A 17276-nucleotide genomic window follows, 5' to 3' on the forward strand; every position below is an offset into this window, starting at 1 on the left:
GCTGGAGGAGCAAAAGTCAGGTGTCTTCTAAAGCTACTGCGTTCAAGAGCACCACCGTAGCCTTGATCCACATAAAAAGGAGCCTCTATGGAGGCCGCTGCCGCTGCCCCCATGGATGCCACCAGTTCTCTCTCAACATCCATAAGGCTAAGACTGTGGAACACCAAGTGAGTGTGCTGAGCAGAAAGAACACCGGCAAGATAGCCTCTGCCTCATTTCCAGCTAATTAGTGTTGGTTCTCTTTCTATCATTGTTTCTGTGGAAAAAATTCACTTTAAATTCTAAATAACTAGTCTGCAAACCAAATTTCAAAAATATTCTATTTGTAATTTGGAGTCGGTGCGCTCTTAAAATAACAAACACATACCATCCCCTAAAGAAAAACTAGATGAAACAAATCCTTAGGTTTCACCGAATTCATTTACTTCTTCCTCAAGCATTTGTGTATCTGTAGTCACCATCATTGCAAGGGGGTGCATAAAAATTTTAAATTTCATTTGCAGGACTTGAAAAAAAATAAGAAAACAAGCCTTGGTGATAATATTATCAATAAATGATTTATCACAAAAGCTTGCTTCTTATACCAAAGGGTTGCATTGCCCCAATTTTTTGTTCATTTTTGGTTTCTTGATAAGAAGTTCTTCTTTGGTATGGATTTGGGGTAAGTGCATATCTCTGGTGTAATTTTCAATTATTGTCTATGTAGGCTTACAGTACATAAATACATCATCTGATAAAAAAAAATTTTTCAAACATTTCAAAGGAGTATAGGAAAATAAATTTCCATGACAGGCAATGAAAGAAGCAGGTACGCAAAGTGATAGGATATATGTTTTCTAGGATATATGTTTCATTTTTGTTTGTTTGTTTCATCCTTTTTCTTTGTACCATAAGCAGTTTTGGTAAGACCAGAGATACTGATGATGTGAAATCCACAGAAGTGTAAATGAAGTAATATTTTACACGCTCCCTTAAAACATTTGAAAATTTACTTTGAGAACCTCGGTTCAAATGTATCCCCCTCACCACCACCACATCCAGGGAGTTCCTGTTGCTGTTTTCTTCACTTTTCCAGTTGAACAACTAAACCAAGAGGAAACTAAGCCCTTTAGCTACTGAGTCATGGTATAGTTGGGGGGGGGGGGCACTAGGAAGGGAATCAGGAAGATCTCCTAGCGACCAATAATTTGCTTCAATTATTTGCTTCAGTCAAAAATTATACTTCCACATGGTGAGCCAGCCTAATGCTAAGGCGTATTTTGTGTGTGCCATGCAATGGTATTTCTGTTTCCTAAATAAAATGTTGAAATACTAGAAGTCATACTTTATTAATGCATTTAGTGATGATATTGGAGTTTGTGAAATGTGACAAAAAGGACAGATGGAGAATAATGAAAGGAGACAGGTATCAGCTGACTGTCCCAACAGTATAGGCTGGAGCAAAGGCAAATAATCATTTGAATTTCTGCTCCTTAATGTGATTCTGAAGGTTGGCTGATCTCAGGTATTTTCAAGAGTCTAATTACTGTTTTTGCTGGTGAAAATCCATCCTACATATAATTCAATTTCTTTTATTAAATTTCTTGCTTAATCTTGAAGACATTTGATATGTTGTAATGCCTATTATCATACTTCATTGTAGTGAGAACAAATTCAGAGAGTTTCCAAAATTACCCAACTTCTTTCCCTTATTACCTCTAGCCTCTTAATACTTCTTTCCCTTTGCTACTAACTGAAAGCAATTTTCTTGCTTTTTCACTTTTAAAATGAAGTTTAGATCTCATTTGTGTTCATGTGAAGAACCTACTCGTGGAGAGTCCCTGTCAAGATATCCATTGTAATACTCGCTCCTACACATGCCTTCAGACATTGATTGCTTATCTAGAGAAATACACCCACACCTTCTCAGAGGCGCTACATGTGGGTTCAGAAATGCCAAGATGGAGTGCAGGAAGGGAGCAGCTATCCCCTAAAACACAGCATAGGGGTATGGGCTTGAAGTTGAAAAAAAAGTGTTTACATGTAAGGCTTTAGATAAGTGACCGTTATGGAAGGTACTTCCACAGAGCCCTGGGTGCCGCCCTGAGCCTCCTCAGCCCGACGGCAGGGGAAGGGCCGTGCTGACCCCGCCAGGCACGCGATCCCGGGGCACTCGCCACGGCGCACGCACGACCCCGCAGCCCGGGCCAGAGCGCGCCGTCTAACCGCTCCTCGGGGCAGCTTCCCCGAACGCCGCAGCGACCAGCGCCCCACGCCGAGCAGAGCACAGGCTCCGCCCGCCCGCCTACTTCCCTCCGCCGCCGGGTGGGGCTCGGGAAACCGGCCGGGCCGCGCCGCCTCTCCCCGCTCACCTGCTCGCGCTCCTCCAGCGGCCGCTGCCCGCGTCGGCGCGGGCTCGCCCTGGGCTCCGGCTCTGGCCCCGCCACCGGCCGCTCCGCCAGCGCGTCCCCGTCCTCGTCGCGCTCCCCACCGCTGCTGCCGCCGCCGCCAAGCAGCTCCCCGGCCGAGCACATCCCGTCGCCAACTCCCGCCGCCGGGGCGGCCGCCGGAGGAGCCGAGCGTGAAACGCGAGGCAGCGGCCGCCACCCGAGGGCCGCCCGGAGATCGGCCGCGTTGCCACACACACGAGCCTCCGGAGCGCGCCCCGCTGGCCAGGGTGCCAGAAGTACCAGCCCGGCCCGGCCTCTCCTGTCACTGGCTCGCCCCGCCCCGGCCTCCGGGGCGGAGCCCACCCGGGGGCGGGGCGACGGCGGGGGCGGAGCCAACGGGGGCGTGTGTGAGACCTAAGAGCGAATGTGTGTGTTCGCGCGCGTTTGTGAGACTGTGTGTAAGACAATGTACATTAAGAGACTGTATGTATGTGTGTGAGATTGTATGTGAAGAGAGTGTCTGTGTGTATGAGATTGTGTGTGTGTGTGAGACTGTTGTGTGAGAGTGATTACATAACAGATTTTAAGAGATTGTATGTGTGAGCGTGTGTGTGTGAAAGTGTTAGAAAAGGAGTGTGTGAGAGAGACAGTGTGTGTATGTAAGAAAGTGTGTTTGTGAGGGAGAGAGGAGAGCATGTGTATTGGGGTGTGTGTGTAATACACAGTTACACCCCAGCGGGGTACCTCTGTTCTTCCCTGGCACGGGGGCTGTGCCTGGGTGTGCTGCTGGATGCCTGCCTGAGTAGCCGTCCATCCTTTGCAAGTAATACACATTTCTCTGTCTCTTTTGTTCCTTTTGTCTTCTGTCTAGTATCTCTCTGAAGGTTTGTGTCTTTGTCTCTGTTAAGTGTTCCTCTGGTGTGTGTTGGTTGTTGGAGCCTTGAGAGCATTTGGTAGGGTATCTGCCTTTGTGTATATTTCTATAAATGGGCAAGGATATGTCTCTCTCTCTCAGTGGATGGTAAGGGGGATACAACTAATTCATGAATCTTTTCCTTACTACCTGTGATATTGTGATTTATAAGAAATATACAGTTGACCCTTGAAGGATGCAGGGGTTAGGGGCACTGACCTGCACAATCAAAAATCCATGTATAATGTTTGACTCCTCCAAAACTTAATTACTAATAGCCTAGTGTTGACTGGAAGCCTTACTGCTATAACATATATAGTTGATTAGCATATTTTGTATGTTATACGTATTATATACTGTATTCTTACAATAAACTACACTAGAGAAAAGAATATGCTACTAAAAAACAGTAGGGAAGAAAAATACTTAATAGTCCCGTAAAAAATCCAAGTATAAGTGGACCTGCACAATTCAAACCTGTGTTGTTCAAGGGTCAATCATATATTTGGTTTTCATCCCATTCTGGGAACAGAGCTCCTAGAATCTTGGAATTTCCTACTGGAGGAGAGCAATAAATGTCTTTTGTTATGCTGATGAGGATACTTTCGGAAAGTCTCTTGTTAACTAAGGAGAGGGACTAGTTGCCAGGAGAATAAGCCTGGTGATTAGAGGGTTAGAACTTTTAGTCCCACCGCCTGAACTCCAGGAGGGTAGAGAGGTGTTGGAAGTTGAATCAATGATGGTCAATGATTTAATCAATCATGTCTATACAGTGAAGCCCCCATGGAAGCCCAAAAGGACAGAGGTTCCTAGAGCTTCTGGGTTAGTGAACACAAGAACATGTAAGCAGAGTGATTTGCACAGAGAACATGGAAGCTCAGTGCTCCTTCCAATACATCTTGTCCTATGTACCTCTACATCTGGCTATTCATCTGTATCCTTTATATTATCCTTTATATATATAAACTAGTAAAAGTTTCTCTGAGGTCTGTGAGCTGTTCCAGCAAATTCACTGAACCAAGGATGGGGTCATGGAAACCTCCAATTTAGAACCAGTTGGTTAGAAGCACAGGTAACAACCTGGACCTGCACTTGGCATCAGAAGGAGGGCAGTCTGTGGCGCTGAGCTCTTAAGGTGTGAAATCTGTGATCTTATCTCCAGGGGATAGTGTCAGAACTGAGTTAACTGCTTGGTGATGTTAGAAAACACACATCAAACTACCCTACCCATTTTGTTGAAGGGAAGTTGGACAGTGTTTAAAAAAAAAAAAACAAAAAAACTTTTTATATCTTTTATCTGTTCTTTGAGAAAATTATAGACTATTGTATAGAGAAAATATCAAGCTATTTGTCAATGGAAAATAAATATGCCTGTGTATGGAGAAGAATGAGTTACTTGGACTCTTTGATTAAAATGTCTTCAGGCCCAGAGAGGGAATTAAAATAGACAGAAACTTAAAGACTTGTTTTTATCTTTTTTTTAGAGATTTTTATTTATTTATTTGACAGAGAAAGAGAGTGCTCAAGCAGGGGGGTGGCGGGAGGTGGGCAGTTGGTGGAGGGGAAGCGGCGGGCAGAGGAAGAAGGGGAAGCAGGCTTCCTGCTCTGGGCTCAATCCCAGGACCCTGGAATCATGACCTGAGCTGAAGGCCGATGCTTAACTGACTGAGCCACACAGGCACCCCTTAAAGACTTATTTTAAAGACCTATTTCCTGTTTTTGATAATCAGGACTATAGAAACTAGAAGATATGCCTTTGGATATCACAAATTAGAAAGAAAATTAATCTGGTTTATTTCCTTTTTTTTTTTAAGATTTTATTGATTTATTTGACAGAGAGAGACACAGCGAGAGAGAGAAAACACAAACAGGGGGAGTGGGAGAGGGAGAAGCAGGCTTCCCGCTGAGCAGGGAGCCCGATGTGGGGCTCGATCCCCGGACCCTGGGATCATGACCTGAGCTGAAGGCAGATGCCTAATGACCTGACCCACCCAGGTGCCCCTATTTCCTTTCTTAAAAGCCTTTTAAAACCCAGAGGAAAGTATTTAATATTATATATATAATCAGAAACAAATATCACCATGGGAAGCCAAAAACATTCCCTGATGGGCCTCTCTGCTTTGCTCTAATGACAACATTTTCATTCTTGAAATTTTGCTTTGGCTTTCAATAGTGTTTCTTATAAAAAGTTGCCTTATAAATGTTTTACAAAAAGCTTTATGATTATATATAGTGGCACAGAGAACATCAGCCTTTTACTGCCAACTCTGGATGGAGCTTAAGGCACATTTTGAAGTTCTCCCTCTTTTGGCTTGTGTCTGACAACTTGATAAGTCAAGCAGTTATGTGCTCTTCAGTCAGGCTACAGAGTGAAAAGAAATTGCTTATATACATGAAGATTCAGAAGGCACAGAATATATATATAGCAGGGCAGGTAAAAAGAGTAATACAGAGATTAGTTTTGTTCAACTTGGTGGTCAAGTCTTACAGAAGTCCTTTAGAATATACTCTCTGGCCTTTCAGAGATTCAGGCTTCTTCTGAATTGTTGTCAGTCATTTAACATGTATTTATTGAACACCACTAGGCATTAGCCCCAGGTCTATGTCCCTACTCTTAAGAAGCTTCCATTTTATTCTCTTTCAAATTCTCATCTGATTATCTGGCAAAATTTAAGAACTTCCGCCAAAGGGTGGCCAGAATCCTCTGATCCTCAGCCAGGACTGATGTCACAACTTCTTCCTTTTCTTAGTTTGTCTACCTTTCATTTAGTGAATGAGTTTCTCTTTGAACTGTGATTCTTTTGTTCATAGACTTTGGTCTTTCCTGGAGATTTAGGGAATCACCTCTTAAAAAAAAAATCTAATAGTAGCATTTTGTGAAAAAGACATTATTCAGGTTACATCCCAGATAACACACTTTCAACCACATCTTATGGGGGGGGGCAGCCTGTTTTCACTGGGCTGCACAGTATGGATATTATACATAAAAAGCTATTATTGCTAGTTACCTGTGGCAAATATATTCGCTATTACCTAGGCAACTATGACATGTTGGTCTCAAATTGTGCGTAGTTTAGTTGTGATTTTATTAGTGTATTTACCTTGTGTTTTCATAGGAATTAGTTAAGTAGTAAGAAATAGATGCCTGTCTAAGGAGTGGCCTATGTAGTGCAAATGTGTCTTGTGCAGTTGCTGTGGGAATAAGAACTTTTAATCTCTCACTTTCACACCTTTAATAGCTTATTTTTAATGTTCTTTCACTCTTATTTGGACATCTTTCCAGAGGAAAATGAACAAATCAGAGCAATCTGTACTCATTTAGTAACAGAATCTTATAAAAACAAGTGCAAATCAAAAAAATTTGCTTTTTTTCATAATACTATGATGTTAGTTTATTATGTTTCATGTGCTTTAATTTTTGCTTCATATATGATTTTTTATCTGCTTTTCTGTTTAGCAGAGCCTTCAGTATGGGGAATTATTTTTGAGATGTTTGGAATCTGTTGAATCTACATGCAATGCTGAGTTCTCTCCCTACAGGAGAAATGCAGATTAAGACTTGTGTTTTGCTTAAAAAAAGAAAAAAAAAAAAGTTTTTTTTTTTTTTTAAAGATTTTATTTATTTATTTGCGAGAGAAAGAATGGGAGACAAAGAGCATGAAAGGGAGGAGGGTCAGAGGGAGAAGCAGACTCCCTGCTGAGCAGGGAGCCCGATGCGGGACTCGATCCCGGGACTCCAGGATCATGACCTGAGCCGAAGGCAGTTGCTCAACCAACTGAGCCACCCAGGCGCCCCTAAAAAAAAAAAAAGTTGAGAATGCTATTCCAACTCACTAGTAGAGGGGAAAAAAAAAAAAGCAAAGTAAATAATTAAAAAGTACCACTAAATATATATTAAAAATTTCTGTTCAAATCCCAGGAAAAAGTATGGTTTCTGGATTAACATATGTGAATTTAAAGAAAAAGGAATTTATTGGAAAACCTGCACTTTCTTTAGCATTCCTTCAGTTTCAGGAAGCTGTATCAGAGAGATGTTGAACCTATGCTTGCTCAATGTTCTCTAGCCTTCCCAGAGAGACCACTCTGATTCAGAGGAGAAATTGATTTGCCCTTCTTCTTGGAATTAATTTTTATACTTGTTGTTTTTAAAGAACAAAATTCAATTGAGTAGATTTTAAGGATCGTATTGGCTTTGTCCAGTGATTCATGAATTGAGCAACATCCAGTATAGCAGGTAGAAGGGAGCTCCAAAGAATTGTTCAATTCGAGAGGGTTTTATAGACCAAAGTGAGGAGGAGCAGGGGAGTTATACTGGGCATTTGCTGATTGGAGCAAAGAGAAGTTTGGAGCTGGGTTAGGTAACTTGTGTTGTGCAGGCAAGTGCTGACTGGTTGAGCTAGGCCTTCGTTTCCTGGGAGAGCCTAGCATACAAACTTAATTAAGTTTTGGTTTGCTAACGTGGAGCTTAGCATGAATGGACTCCAACTAGGGCCTAATTTGGTTACTTTAACACTGTTTTATTCTCTTCCTTTGGTGTGACTTTAGATCTACATGCACTGCTGAGTTCTCTCCCTACAGTAGAAATGCAGATTAAGACTTGTGTTTTGCTTAAAAAAAGAAAAAAAAAAAAAGTTGAGAATGCTATTCCAACTCACTAGTAGAGGGAAAAAAAAAAAAACAAAGTAAATAATTAAAAAGTACCACTAAATATATATTAAAAATTTTTTAAATGTTGAATTGAACCTAATAAGGACAATGCCTTAAGGAACTGTTAAACTCAGTTATTGCTAGTAACACTGCAAACTGCTAACATTCTTTTGGTCATACATATTCAGAACCATAAAATTATCCATACCCTTTGGCTGACTAACCCCAGACCTAGGAAATAATTCAAAAGGGGAAAAGGCTGTTTGAATAAAGATGTTCATGGTAGAACTATAGTGAAGAGTTCAAAGAAGCCTAAATGCCAACAGGGAAATGGCTGAGTAAATATGATACACCAACACAACTGAATGTATAAGGTGTTAAAATGTTAACAATGTAGATTTTGTATCAGTGTAGTAAACATATTTATTGTAATGCTGAGTGAAAAAGTACAGCTTGATGGTAGCAGAGCCATCCAGCTCTCCTATATCCCAGGAGCTGGGAAGATTAAAAAGAGTAATATAAAAGTTAGCTTTGTTCAATTAGGGAATAAGTCTGATAGAAGTCAAATTATGTAAACATTGATCAAATTTGAAAGAAAATTTTTAAATTTGGGGGGGAGGGTGGTGTGCTCCCTTGTAAAATTAACTTTAATGTTGTAATTTAAAAATAATAATTTTTAAAGATTTGTATCTGTTTTCCTTATAAAATGGGATAGCTGGCACCCAAAGTCTGGTTGATTCAACTTCATAGCTAAAAGTTCTATTACCTTTTGTTGAATAATTTAGTTTTTGAATGGGTTTAGATCTTTTATTCATGCTGTTCTCAATAATTTAGAATCTTAGAGTTGGAAGGAATCTAACAGGCAGTTTAGAGCAACCTCCCACCCAGTATAGGGATCCCTTCTATAACATTCCTGACAGATGGTCACCCTCCTTCTGGTTGAAGGCTTCCAACTATGGGAAACTCGTTACTTCATGATGCTACCTGTTCAGTTACTGGATATCTTTAATTGTTAGAAAGTTCTTCACGACTACTGAATTGAATCTGTATCCTTTTTTCCTCTGCCTATTTGTCCTTATTCTTTCCTAAAGTATTAGAAAACAGATTAGTCTTTCTTTTCTCCTTAAGATAGTTTTTTTTTGGGGGGGTGTTTTTTAAAAGGCAATTTTTGTCTTCTCTTAGCCTTTGTTTTTTCAACTTTTGCTTATGGATAGATGTTGTAGAATTTTTGGATTTTGCCATTTGTTATCTGTACCTACTTCTTTTTTTTTTTTTTTTAAAGATTTTATTTATTTATTTGAGAGAGAGAGAATGAGAGACAGAGAGCCTGAGAGGGAAGAGGGTCAGAGGGAGAAGCAGACCCCCTGCCGAGCAGGGAGCCCGATGCGGGACTCGATCCAGGGACTCCAGGATCATGACCTGAGCCGAAGGCAGTCGCTTAACCAACTGAGCCACCCAGGCACCCCTGTACCTACTTCTTGTGTTAACAGTATCCCAGCTTTTTGTAATTGATCCAACTCTCTCCCACTCTCAGTCTGTGATTTCAGTGACTATGACTTTTTCTTGAGTCCAGGACTGGGGAATATGACCTTTACTAAGTAAATCAAATGCATTTGGCCTTTTCCTCCCATAGCCACAGTGATTGGTTAAAGGATGGGCACATGACCCAAGTCAGGCTGATCAGGGTCAATCAAATTTAATTTGGGGACTTTTGTTTGTATTATAGGAAAAGCAAAATCTTGTCTATAGGATTGGTGTGTGATGATATGAGCTGGGGACTACAGGAGAACCACCTTATAGCCTAATAATGAAGTTGGCCTAGTGGAACACATGACTGAGAGATGAACATTTTTAGCCAGTTCCTCTAAAAGTTAAGTTACCTCTATATGCCTTTTTCAGTCATGTTGGCCAATGAATCTATCACCATAATGTTCACTGTGGGCCCCCCCACCCCTTTTCTCATAAGCCATCTTGGGATGGCTTCATCACTTAATAAAGGAGTTAGAATGATACAGGCTCCAACTGAGACACAGAAGAAATGAGTAGTTTTGCTGCTATCAGACTACAGAAATTTGGACAGTTCATTTAAAGCCTGGTATTGAATTCCATCATCAGTAAGATGAGCAGATTGAAGTAGACAATTTAAAAAACCTCTTCCTGCTTTAAAATTCTATGATTTCCATATGACTTTGCCTCCAGATCTAGCCTGCTTGTCTTGGCTGCTGTCCTTTGCATTTATTCCCGTTGGTCAAGCTGTTCTTATTAGGAGGTTAGTTCTCAAAAGCAAAAGGATAGAAACAATTTTCCTATGCTGCATATTCCTTTATCACTCATACTTAAATTACCTAAGGTTATTTTCTACACCCTCCTCAAATTCTTAAAAATGTTTTAATGAACATATAAATTGTTCTATTAATATTCTAAGGGATCTATAATTTTAAGACCCTTTACTCAGTGAAAATTAGGTCTATAACCCTTTTGTCTCCATCTTGTTATTTAGAAAGATTTCAAACTTTCAAAAAAGTTGCAGGAATGGTACAATGAATACCAAGAGAGCTTTTTCCTAGATTGGCCAGGTGTTAATGTTTTGTCATGTTTGCTTTCCTGTGGGTGTTTTCCTGAGGAAGTCTATTACTCTCAATGTATGCTTATAATAGCATATAAAGAAAACTAAGGACTTTTTAAAAAAACTAAGGACAGGGTGCCTGGGTGGCTCAGTGGGTTAAGCGACTGCCTTCAGCTCAGGTCATGATCCTGAGGTCCTGGAGTCCCAGGATCAAGTCCCACATCGGACTCCCTGCTTAGCGTGGAGTCTGCTTCTCCCTCTGACCCTCCCCCTGCTCATGCTCTCTCTCTCAACACACACACTCTCTTTCTCTCCAATAAATAAAATCTTAAAAAAATTTAAAAAAAAACTAAGGACTTCTCAGAGGAATTCTACCCTTGTCTGGGAAGATTTAGAAGGATCTGGAGAAGTGGAGGAATGAAGGTGGTAGAGAGTACAAGTTAGCAATTCAAGAGTCTTTGCCTGAATGCTAATCCTGACTCTCTTTAATTCTCAGTCTTCATATTTGCAATATACAGGTATTAGTGGCACTCAAGTTCATACTCAAAACATATTAATTAGTGCTAATGTTATGTGAGTAGAATAACATGAGGTGTGTGTGAATTTTCATTGCATATGGGAAACCTATCCATAGTTATCTCTGCTCTGCAGATGAGCTTGGACCTTGGGTTTCCTCACATAAGAAATAAATTAGTTGTTGGCCCAAAAAGGAATACAAAAAGCTTTAACAGAAATTAAAGAGTGTGTGTTTTTTGCTGGGCAAGAAATCAGACCCCATGCTGAAAGTTTCAAATACCATCTGCCAGTATGGTACTAGTGGAAGTAAATCCAGATAAAGGAAGAAGATGGGTTTCATCTCATGTGCCAATTACTCTTAATGACTGCCTGGTATACTGTATAAGATGGCTTGTGAGAACTTTTTGGGAAAGAATGACTGCCATGGCAAGGGAAATATGAGTGACGACACAAGTGCCCTGTGTTTGCCATCCTTGATTTAGGTATGAAAGACAAAGAAGGCAAGTTTCAGGAATAAGGAGTGACTTTGACAACTTTCTAATAAATACTGTCAAGACTGAGGGGAGAGTAAAAATTAGTAGATTTAAATGAAATATCCCATCAAGCCTGTTAGTAAACCAGTAATATGTGTATATGTCTATTCTAGCATTTGCCACATTATAGTAATTCCTTTGTTTATGTGTTCCTCTCTCTGAACTATGTGTTTCTAGAGGGAAGATCCACTGTTATCCTTTGTGCTTTACCAAGTGCCAGGTATGTAGTAGGTACATAATCAATGTTTGAGCTGATTCAGCCATATCTAAATTTTTATTAGGTTTGAGTTAAAAGGCTTACTCTGTAACACTCATCTCGTATCTATTTTGAGGTCTCCTCCTCTACTTTGTTTCCTATTAAAAATATCTTTAGAAAATTCCCATCTTGTATCGAGTAAGGTAAGACCAAAAAAGATGTTTGCCAAACTTTGATCATTATAGATCATTACAGAGAAGAAGCAGTAAGCCCCTGATAGCTAAACTCTTTTTTTGGAGTTCATGTAGGACAGAATTTAAGTAGGGAGTAGACTTGGGAGACTCTAGAAAAGCAAATTTTAGGCCTTCTGTGAATACTAACCAGCTCCTTTCTGCTTCTGCAGTGCATTAGATATAGTATCTATTAAAAACTAAAAAAAAAAAAAAAAAAAAAAATCAAAATTCTGTGATCCCTTACCTTCTTATTCAAATTACAGGCAGTTGTTAACTCACAATTTCTGAGACTTTTTCCAACTTGGACTTTCCACATCATTAATTGACACTTTTAAATAAAATGTGTACTGTTGTGTTCAGCAGCTGGAGAATGATTCTTTTGAGCCATTAGAGGAAGAGGGCCAATAGATCAGTTTGGCCCCATTGTGGTGTTTTTTGGAACAAGTGACAATTTATTTAATTGAAATTTGATATAACATTTTATAGATAAAAGTGGCAGTGTGCTAGATAAATAAAAGTTCTGTTGAGACATATATAAGGCCTCATAAAGTTAATTGCAGTTGAACAAAGGTCAGAATCATCAGGCATGTCCCTAATGGCACAGTTTTGGCATCAGCAACACACTATTTAGCTTTAATTTGTTCAGTTCATCTGTGAGGTTCAATTACCAGGGAAGATAAGAGTAAAGGGTTGATACAAATTGCTAGACATATATTCTCAAATTGCACTAATGAAATGTATGGACCTAATGGATTTTTGTAACTAAAATATACACATTTAACCCTCACATAGATTTACAGCAATTCATTATGTGCAAAACTGGGGGCTGCCTCTATTTATTTTTTTTTTTTGATAGTTGCTTCTTTTCTCAAACTGTACTTGAGTATCTTCAGTTTTTCCTGTGCTAATGATGTTTTTGCTGTTTTGTATCTCTGACTCTTAATAATGTTGTCTATCTAGAGCACAGGAATAAGGAACTAAGCAAAAGGCCTTCTGAAAAACTGTTAAATCTTTTGAACATTATAATACCTCTACTCAGGAAAAAAATTGTTGCTTGGGTCCTCAGTCTGTTTATTCATAATCTATTCAGAATTTTAACAATCTTGGTGCAGAAAGATACCTATGTATTATTTAAGTTCTGTATGCAGTGTGATTGTGCAAGGGGTCACTTATGGGAAAAGGGCACAAAGACTATTGAGATCTTTTTTATTCTCAGTTGCTTAAACCTTAACAAGGCATATAAAGCATTTATACAACTAAGACCAAATCAGTGTAGAATGAAGAAATGTCATAGGGAATTATAAATGAAGTGCTATGTAGTTCAGAAGAGAGGGAGATTACTTAGTTACCTAACTTCCATACCTACAATATACATATGAAATAGAAAACTTGGAAGAGGGAAGAACTGTTGCAGGCTGGCATGTTGTCAGCAGCTACTATTAATAGCTAATAAATTAACACCGAGAGAGAACTTAGCAGTGTTCTAGAAAACAGGTATGTGAACTTAAAATGCCCAGGAGTCACTTAGTGTAAGGTCAACTTTAAGAGGCTTTGAGGACATCATTGAATAATACAAAAATCTGTATTATAATGATACAAAGACTTTTATTTATTTTTTTTTAAAGATTTTATTTATTTATTCATGAGAGACAGAGAGAGAGACAGAGGCAGAGGGAGAAGCAGGCTCCCCGTGGAGCAGGGAGCCCGATGCGGGACTCGATCCCAGGACCCTGGGATCATGACCTGAGCCGAAGGCAGACGCTTAACCGACTGAGCCACCCAGGCGTCCCTACGAAGACTTTTAGAATAGAAGTTCTCTTAAAGGCCATCTAGACTCCATATTTTTGTTTTATTTTATTTTTTAAAGTTTTTTTTTTTTTTATTTGAGAGAGCATGTGCAAGCTAGCAGGGGGTGGGGCAGAGGGAGAAGATAGAGTCTCAGTAGACTCTCCACTTAGAGGGGAGCCCAATATGGGGCTTGATCCAGGACCCCGAGATCATGACCTGAGCCAAAATCAAGAGCCAGCTGCCTAACCAACTGAGCCACCCAGGTGCCCCTAGGCTCCACATTTTATTAAATGACATTTAGAAAGGATTAGTTACTTGCCTTATAGTCTTGCTGGTGGGTGGAGTCATCCTTGACTCCGTTTTTCTCTTTCCCAGTCCTTTTCCACCCTCCCCACCTGCCATCCCCATCTAATCAATCACCTTATCTTTTTTGCCTCCATTTTCCTCAAATTTGTATTCCCATTTCCGTATCAGTTTTCACTGCCTACATCAGGCCTTCGAGATCCCGTGCCTGGAATTCTTCCACCAATTACCTAAATCCTCTTTCTCCTTCCATTTCTTATTCTTCTTAAATTTATATACCACTTATCCAGCCAGAGACATCTGACTGAAATGCAAGTGTGATGGTGACACTCTGACTTTATGCTGCAACAGCTTTCCATGGTCTGCAAGATGGACTTCCAACTCCTATCCACTCCTTCCCTGCTTTCTACCATCAATTCCTGATACTATGTATAATTAGCGGCAGACTTGGCACATTGCCCCCTTTTCCCTTCTCATTCTCACTCCAAATTCACTCAGCTAATATCTCAACCTTTAGGATTCCACCTCGGATGCCATCTCCTCTAGGAAGCCCTGGCTAAGCTAAGAGGTCTTTCACTGTCCAGTGACTGATTTTTGTGGCATCCTGTTATTGGATTGACTCCCTGTACCATAATTATGTATTTGGCTCCCCTATTTGAATATGAACTCTTTGACAGACCATGTTTTATTCATCTTTATATACCAAAGTCCATTTTAGGTGCTCAATATTAGGACATATTAGATGCCCAATCAATGTGTATTGAGTACATGAACAACTATTAGAAATAAAGCTACCTGAATACTAACAGTCAGGTAAGTGTTCTTTCTTTTACACTCCGTTCATGAAACTGGCTATGAATTAGAATCACCTGAGAAAGTTTTTAAAAAGCACATATTTCTGGGCTTGACTCCTGCCCTAGAAAATGAGAATCTTTCCTCTATGAGGTGGCCCACGTGATTCTTACGAGTTAACCTACCAACTGATCTCAGATTGCAGTTTGTAAATCATTGCACAAATGTTTCTTATCATAAACCTTTAAGAATAAACCCATTTAAGAAGTCAAAGTAATGTACAATAAATTTTAGAGATATTTGCATTCAAGATGGTTAATTTTTTTTTTTTTAAGAGAAAGTGCACGCATGGGGTCGGGGGTGGCTGGGTACGGATAGGGGGATAGGGAGAGAGAATCTTAAGCATGCTCCACACTGGGCCCCAACAGAGGGCTCGATCTTATGACCCTGAGATCATGACCTGAGCCGAAATCAAGAGTCAGACACTCAACTGACTGAGCCACCCAGCTACCCCTAGATGGTTTAATTTGTTTTACATGTGTATAAAGGATATAATTCTCTGAAAACTGCATACCTTAATTCATTCACTAATGATTCTGGAAAGACAGGGTTTTCATTTTTGTTTACATCACTCAATTTATTTTCTTACTGTCCTAATGCCTTTGAAAGGGATTTAATTTCTCATATTAGTTTTCTTTGTGTGACTACAGTTGACCCTTGAACAATGCAGGGATTATGGGTGCCAATCCCTTGTGGAGTCAAAAATCTGCATGTGACTTTTGACTCCCCCAAAACTTAACTACTAATAGCCTATTGTTACCTGGAGGCCTTACTGATAATATAGTCAATTAACACATATTTTGTATGTTATATGTATTATACTTGTGTTCTTACAATAAAGTAACCTAGAGAAAAAAAAAAGGTTAAGAAAATTATAAGAGATAATACATTTATCATACTATACTGTAAAAAATCTGCGTGTAAGTGGGCCTGTGCAGTTAAAATCCACTAAAGTTAAATTTCTTAGTATCTTTTGCTCCTTCCTCCATTTATAATTAGGAAAACTCCAGTCCTTCATGGCCCAAGTCTCCTTTTCTAATAAAATGCACTTTTTTTAGCTTTTGCTTTTTATTTTTTTTTAAAGATTTATTTATTATTATTTTTTTAAAGATTTTATTTTTTGACAGAGGGAGACACAGTGAGAGAGGGAACATAAGGAGCGGGAGTGGGAGAGGGAGAAGCAGGCCTCCCGCAGAGCAGGGACCCCGATGCGGGGCTCGATCCCAGGACTCTGAGATCATGACCTGAGCCGAAGGCAGACGCTTAAAGACTGAGCCACCCAGGCACCCCGACTTTTGCTTTTTAAAACTTGATGTTTCATTCATCTGCTCTGGGGGTTGGTTGAGTCTCTGCAATGTACCTAAAGATTTCCATTTACAGGAGAAGTGGGTCCTGGCTTTCATCTTGCCATCACATTGAACTGATTGGTTTCTGTGGGTTGTCAGGGAGCTGCTGAGGATAGGAACTGAGGTGGGTGGGAGTTTGGCTGACTTCACAGTTTTCCATACGCACTGTGTGCTCCTCATGCGTGAGCAGGAAGCTGGTCTCCATGGGCAGACCTGGGAGGAGGAAGACAGCCACTGTGTGGGTGGTTTTGAAGAAACCTCCCTCTATTTTTCCTGTACCCAGCTGGTTTTAAGTTTCTGGATAGCAGTGCTATAACAACCTTCAGGTTTTGCCTTTGATTTAATAGGAATTCTGGCCTGTGTTTAAAGATGCTTTTGATTTTTGGACCTGTTTTTTGATACAATTTACAAGTCAATTTATCTCCAGCTTTGGATTTCTATTAGATACATTTTGCACAAATATTTACTATTTTTAGCTTTAATTATGTAATTTGGTACATTCAATGACCTCCCAGGGGAAGTTTATACTACTCTCAGTGTAATTGTAGGAGGAAAATAAATTGGTTATAATTTATGTTAGTATTAAGATTTACATGACCTTAAGTTATGTGCTAAGTGAAAGGCACAAAACACGTCTTTTCTAAGATATTTCTTAAAAGATCACTAAGAATATAGACTTATTTAATATTTACATCTTCCGATATTATTGTTATTTTTGTTATTTTGCTAGCATCACACATTTTCTTAAGAGATCTTCCATGTTATTGAGTGCTTAAAATCTTGTAGGGGATACAAAGCATTTATACAACTAAGAATAAATGTTTTGGAGCTGAGAAAATGTCAGAATGAGTTAGTGGGACAACGCCAGGGTCTTCAAAGATTTCTATTCTGGAAAAAAAATACTTTGTTCTGCCTTGTCCCAGACCTAAATCATATGATTCATGTAAGGACAGGAGGGCAATTACAGGCAGATACCCTATGGTTGTTTATGTTTGTTAACTGTATAGTTACTGT

General features: G+C 39.7%; 1 protein-coding gene across 1 annotated transcript in view; it reads right to left on the reverse strand.

Annotated features, from left to right (window-relative positions):
• FAM241A (family with sequence similarity 241 member A) overlaps positions 1 to 2673 on the reverse strand; it is a 40583-nt gene extending 37910 nt beyond the window's left edge. Inside the window, exon 1 of the mRNA XM_021684482.1 lies at positions 2352 to 2673. Within this exon, the coding sequence (XP_021540157.1) occupies positions 2352 to 2513 (162 nt within the window). The 5' untranslated portion in view covers positions 2514 to 2673. The remainder of the gene's footprint in view (positions 1 to 2351) is intronic.
• Between the last annotated feature and the right edge of the window lie 14603 nt (positions 2674 to 17276).

The sequence above is a fragment of the Neomonachus schauinslandi genome, chromosome 2, assembly GCF_002201575.2.
Source record: "Neomonachus schauinslandi chromosome 2, ASM220157v2, whole genome shotgun sequence".
Classification (NCBI taxonomy): Eukaryota; Metazoa; Chordata; class Mammalia; order Carnivora; family Phocidae; genus Neomonachus; species Neomonachus schauinslandi.